General features: G+C 33.6%; 1 protein-coding gene across 3 annotated transcripts in view; it reads left to right on the top strand.

Moving 5' to 3' along the window:
• The window catches only part of LOC125035137 (EARP-interacting protein homolog), a 12,086-nt gene extending 6,819 nt beyond the window's left edge, over positions 1-5,267 (top strand). For all 3 annotated transcript variants that reach the window (XM_047627326.1, XM_047627325.1, XM_047627327.1), the window contains exons 2-9: positions 1-73; positions 1,158-1,290; positions 1,824-1,908; positions 2,040-2,244; positions 2,882-3,060; positions 3,700-3,825; positions 3,928-4,080; positions 4,757-5,267. The exon at positions 1-73 is cut by the window's left edge and continues 11 nt beyond it. In XM_047627326.1, the coding sequence (XP_047483282.1) occupies positions 1-73; positions 1,158-1,290; positions 1,824-1,908; positions 2,040-2,244; positions 2,882-3,060; positions 3,700-3,825; positions 3,928-4,080; positions 4,757-4,928 (1,126 nt within the window). In that variant the 3' untranslated portion in view covers positions 4,929-5,267. The remainder of the gene's footprint in view (positions 74-1,157; positions 1,291-1,823; positions 1,909-2,039; positions 2,245-2,881; positions 3,061-3,699; positions 3,826-3,927; positions 4,081-4,756) is intronic.
• Positions 5,268-5,896: the final 629 nt, after the last annotated feature.

The raw sequence follows: 5,896 nt of genomic DNA, 5'->3' as shown, positions 1-5,896 counted from the left end.
AGCAGCACACACAGCTGAAACAGAGAAGATAAATTTCCTTGTCGGAACTCAGTCTCTTAGAAGAACAAATCAGGTAAAGTGAATAAATGCTCCTCTTTCTGGTTTTACCAAGGATGCTGAACTGATTATTTTTACTTTTATTATATTAACTTCTATTGCTAATGTTTTTTGTAATACCTAAAGCTGATCAATCTATATGCTTAGTACATGTAACTGTGACTAATATATCCCTATTATCTAAAAGAATAGACCTATGGAAGACTCTATAAGTCAAGAAGGAAATAAATTCTAGTTGGACAAAGAATTTTATTGTTGTTCAGGTATGATATTGATATCCAGTATCAACTAGCCTATAAAGGTTTTGAAAATAAGCTTTCTCTTCAGTGTATCTTTATTTTTAGCTGTAATATCCCTTCAGCTGTACTCATATATGTCTTTATAGATATTGTTTATTAGTACTCTTATATTTTCATCCATTTCTACTCTCGTAATAATGTTTACCTATCAGAAATCTTTTCTCTATTAATGTATGTACTTGTATCCTTTACTGTATATTAATGTATTTGCGTATATCTATATTTCATCTGTTTCATAGTGTGTAATATATACCCATTTATTTATTTCTGTCCTTCAAAATCAAAAGCTCTCACTCAAATGGTAAAGTCATCTTTTGACATAATATGCCCAACATTTGAAAAAGTACATTTGTTGTAATTTATACTTGTTTATATATTCAAGTGTGCCTGATTTGGTGAATCACATAGGAAATAGTACTACATATTGTGTGTAGAATACAACAAAAATTTTAGTCAGAGCTCAGAGGGCTGTCTTCAAACTCAGTATTGATTATTCCCAGCAATCTTATATAATGACAAAACAGTTATCTGGAACAGCAGTTATTCTGCAACATGCAGAAGTGACTGTAAATGATAGTATTCATCATAGCTTTCTGCATGTTTAGCCATTCAAATAATATTGTTTCCCATATGTTTCATGAAGTCCAGATTGCCAGGGTATGATATCCTGACTTGGAGACTAGTATTCTATGATTTTAGTTTTGGTTAGATCCAGCAATATTTGTTCAGAAACATACTGTGTACAGTATTTTGGGGAATTAAATATTGCTTTACATATCTCATTTTAGCATTATTTCTCAGGTTCAGCTGATTGAGTTTGATGATGACACAAGTTTGGTCACAAAGCAGACTTTTGAACACCCTGCTGGAGAAGTCTGGCGGATTTGTGCCGCACCACAGAGTGTTAATCTTATTGCAACAGTGTATAATAATAGTAAGTTATTAATTTGCATGGTTTTCCTTATATTTGTGTTAAGTATTTTTTGTGCAAATTGTCAGTATTCAGGTAGTTATTATTTTTTCATTCATTTGTGCATAATATTTTCATATCCCATGGGAGATTCAGAATTCAGTTCTTTTTAATGGTATTATTATTAGAACTTCAAGTTATAGTATTATTATCAGAACTGCTATGTAGTGGTATCAAGTACAAGGACATTAAGAAATTGAATAAATCATTGGTAGAATCCATCAATAAAAATGGTTGGATAGGTTGACATTCAGAATACAGCAGTATAGGGAGACAAGGGTAAACTGATTTACAGTGAACATTTTCAGTAACCTGGTTATTTTTTTTTTTTTTTATGTGCTGAATAATCAAAGATTGATAATGAGAATTAGAATTTTACATAAGTGTGCAGATTCTGTTCATATACTGAATGATCCAGCTTTTGTTAGTGAATGCTAGATTATTTTCTGTAACTCTCTATTATCATTCAGTATTTATTTGTGTTCTTGAATTTTCAGCACAGGATTATTGTGGAGAGTTTGGTGCTGCCATTTGGAGACTCCCCCTTGAAGGCTCAACCTCTGGTGTCCTTGATGATACAAGGTACATGCTTTTAAAAATGTTGACTTATGTCAGCTCCTAAATATATGTTTTTGGTAGATAGTGTACAGAAGTGTCAAATGTTGAATTTGTGACATGTAACTTTAATGCCTTCCTTTTTTTAATTGCAAAAGGGGAAGTGGAGAGCAAGTTGAGAAAGTGTGCAGCTTGGATGGAGCATCGGCCAGTGACCCTCAGGCACCAGGGTCTCCTGTGCCAGGCCTGGGCTCACAGATGTGGTCTGTGGTCTGGGCTCCAGAAGATGATGCACGTCTAGTCACCCTTGTTGATAACCACCTCTACTATTGGGATGTTCAGGCAGCGGGGAAGTCTGCTAAGGTAGTGCAGGAGCATTTCTCTTATAGAAATATATACTTACTTATGACAGAACCAAACAAATATATGTACCATATACCGGAAGGATATATACAGTTCTAAATAATTTTGCATTTTTTAATCTATATGTTCATATATAGATTGTAAAATACAAATGATGGCAAACAGGATTAAACCCACTTTTTATATGAAATTGGAAGTTATTTAAACTAATGCCTCAGGGATAGAATGTTTGTAAATACTTTACCCACTGTGAGTTTAGTTTATTAATTGTATTTATACAGATGGCTCCACGAGTGCTTAAGTCACCCAGGGAGTCAATGAGTAATTCTCCATATCTTACCAGTTTACCCTTTCCTTGAATTTTGGAAATATTGATTTATTATTTATATTGCTATTAATATTATTAATAACATTGTAATAATTATAATGTCAATAATAATAATAGCAGCATCAATATTAATAGCATTAGAAAAACACATTTTCCCAAAAGCCTACTGTTGCCTCCTTGGTGGTTTATTACTTGTGTTGCCATCTTTGTGTAAATACATTTCATAAAACACTGGGTTAAAGGGGGTAATATTTTTATTGAATTAATGATGAAAATATATATTTATTTATTGACTGCTTTTTATTTTAGGTAGTTGGGGAAGTGACAGTGGAAGGCAGAGGGAGTGTGAGTCTGGGCTCTGGCCGGTGGTATCCTCACCAACAAGGTTCTCAGGTTGCTGCTACTCATGGGTCCTCTGTGAGGGCATGGGATCTAAGAACAATGAAATCCTCTTGGTGTGTTGAGGGAGCGCATATGCAGTTAGTTAGGTAGGTATTTGTATTCTGAGAGGAACTTAATGGTAATACCTTTCTACAGAATGTATTAATTTGAAACTTTCTGTTATAAACACATTCACATCTGTTCTATTTATAATTAATCATTTGTATGTTCTTTTCAAATAATAGTCATTTGGTTACTCAATTAAATTTGCTCATTCAGATTACACTCCTTTAACCCAATGAAAAAAAAAATGGGGAAAATGCTGTGCCATTTTCTATATTTTTTTGTGAAATGTCTGCCCATAGATGGCTCTGCTAGTGCTTAGCCTCAAAGGAGTCAATTAGTAGACCTTGTTACCATATGTGATTTGAATTGGCGGGAAAAACATATTACTAGTGCTATGAATATCTATGGTGTTATTAATTTAGTTATTATTTAATATTAGTAACAGCAAAATAAGATAACGTAAAATATTTCGTAAATCAAAGAAAAGGGTGAACGGGTGAGACAGGCAGTTCTCGTAATTGGCTCATTGGTGACTTAGTACAAGTGTAGCCATCTATGTGTAAAAACAATCAAACAAGTACTCACAGTGGGCATAGCACGTACCTACACGTCATACTCGTCGGCAAGGGGTTAGAGAAACATGTACCTCTACAGATTGTAATAATTTGACATCATTTCAGAGACCTTGATTTTAATCCCAACATGCAGTATTACTTGGCCACTTGTGGTGATGACTGCAAAACAAAGTTCTGGGATATCAGGAACACAGAGCAACCTCTCAAGGAACTGAGTGATCATTCTCACTGGTAAGGTGCATTATCACTATCCTACAATAAAGAAGTGAGAATATAAAACTTCAGTGATTTTCTTTGTGAACAGGAAATACAAGCAGTGTCTGTTGTTTCCAGGGTGTGGAGTGTGCGATACAATGCGTCGTATGACCAGTTGGTTTTAACCTGTTCCAGTGACCAGCGGGTAATTCTCTCAAACTTACCGTCTATTGCCTCACAGCCTTTTGGTACCATGGTTGATCAAGAGGAAAGTAAAGAGGAAAAAGAAAAGTGAGTTGCATTTGTATTGAAAAACTGATGTGTGTATTTGAGGGACTGCTCAGAATAGTAAATATATATCTGTACTTGGTTCCATTTTGTGATATAATTTTCCTTTTTCTTGCTGCTGTTTTGGTGCCTCTGCTAACCACTTCCCTTATGCTCATCAGCTTGTATAGACCTTAATTTGATTTACTCCACCATTTCTTTTGTAGGCATTTAGATAGTTAGATAGCTGTATATCTTAACCATTTTAGCATATTTTAGCTTCATGTCTTTCTTGTGTACTTGTTTTCTATTCTAGTCTAATGATAGTAATGATGATGATCATCATGAAAATGATAATATTGATAGGAAATGATGAAGATGATGATGATAATAGTAATAATAATAACAGTAAGAAAAATAGTGAGGATACCAATTATGATGGTGATAGTCATAGTAATAAGGATGATGATGGTGGTGATGATGTAAACAGGTGGGGTCAAGCAGGGCTATGAATCGACTCCTTGGTGGCTGTCAATGTCAGTGGGTTAACTCATTTACAAATTCACGTTGAAATTCAGATTGTCCCATGCGTTATTTGACTATACTCAGTGTCAGATGTCATGCCAGTATGGTGAGGTGATCAATTGAAAAAAACAAACAAACAGAATCCATTACTAATTGTGTTATGTTGCTTTTGCAGGGCTGAGGGAGCCGAGGAAGGAGTCATCCAAACTTATGATGATCATGAGGACTCTGTGTATGCAGTGGAATGGTCTGCTGCAGATTTCTGGACATTTGCCTCTCTAAGCTATGATGGCCGTCTTGTAATTAACAAAGTACCGAGAAGCGTGAAGTATAAACAGTTTATGTAATTAGCTGAAGGTTGACACTGTATTGAAAAATCATTCCAATATAAAGAAAACATAATGGATCAAAATTGTGCAAGATTAAGGTAAGATTATTGTTTATGGTGTGTAGTAATATATTATGCAGGATATTGCATATAAGAATATATATATAGGAAAAAAGTAATATTTGTCTGTATAAAGTTTCTGTTGATGCAATTTTTTAATATGATAGAACAATAAAAAAGTATTTATAATTTTTTTTAATGATTTTAAGAAAGTGTCAGAATGATAATATTCTGCAACTACAGATAGAAAACTTTCATAAGTAAAAATGTAGAGATATTTAATAAAATTTATTAGTGATGTTTTATTTCATTCAGTATACCTTGAATTGAAATTATTCTCAAGAGATATGAGAGGGGAGGATTCTAAACTTCTCAGTTTGTTGTTGTTTATGCTGAGAATAAACATTTTGATATGTTTTATTCATCTACACTTCTGTTTCAAAATACACACAGACCTATCTGATGTGCCAGTGGCATCTGATGACTGTTGACTGTAAGTCAACAGTATATACTCGAATTTACCTTTAGCTGCATGAAAGCATACTTTGCATAATTTTGAAAATTGGTACAGATATATATTTGAAATGGAAAGAATGGAAAGTTGAGGGCAGTGGCAATATAATGCATTTTACCAAAATTTCTACGAGTTTTGCGAGTTTTTGTCACATTTTGACCCTTCTGGGTCTCATATCCTTTGCGTATTCTAATGAGTTAATAAGTGTATCTTCAGAATGCTATTTTTCAGCAGTTCTTTTGTTGTCAAATAACATAGGATGTAGATTTGCTTGCCATATTGCCAAACCCCTGGGTTGAGGGGTTTGGAGATTAGAAATTATGTTTGGACCATTTTTTGATAGGTTTACATTAGAGATTAAAAAAGAAAAGAATTTTGACATTCACTTACTAAATAGCAATGAATAAAAAAAA

This window comes from Penaeus chinensis, chromosome 19, assembly GCF_019202785.1.
Source record: "Penaeus chinensis breed Huanghai No. 1 chromosome 19, ASM1920278v2, whole genome shotgun sequence".
NCBI classification, from domain to species: Eukaryota; Metazoa; Arthropoda; class Malacostraca; order Decapoda; family Penaeidae; genus Penaeus; species Penaeus chinensis.
This window is presented reverse-complemented; position numbering and strand designations above follow the sequence as displayed.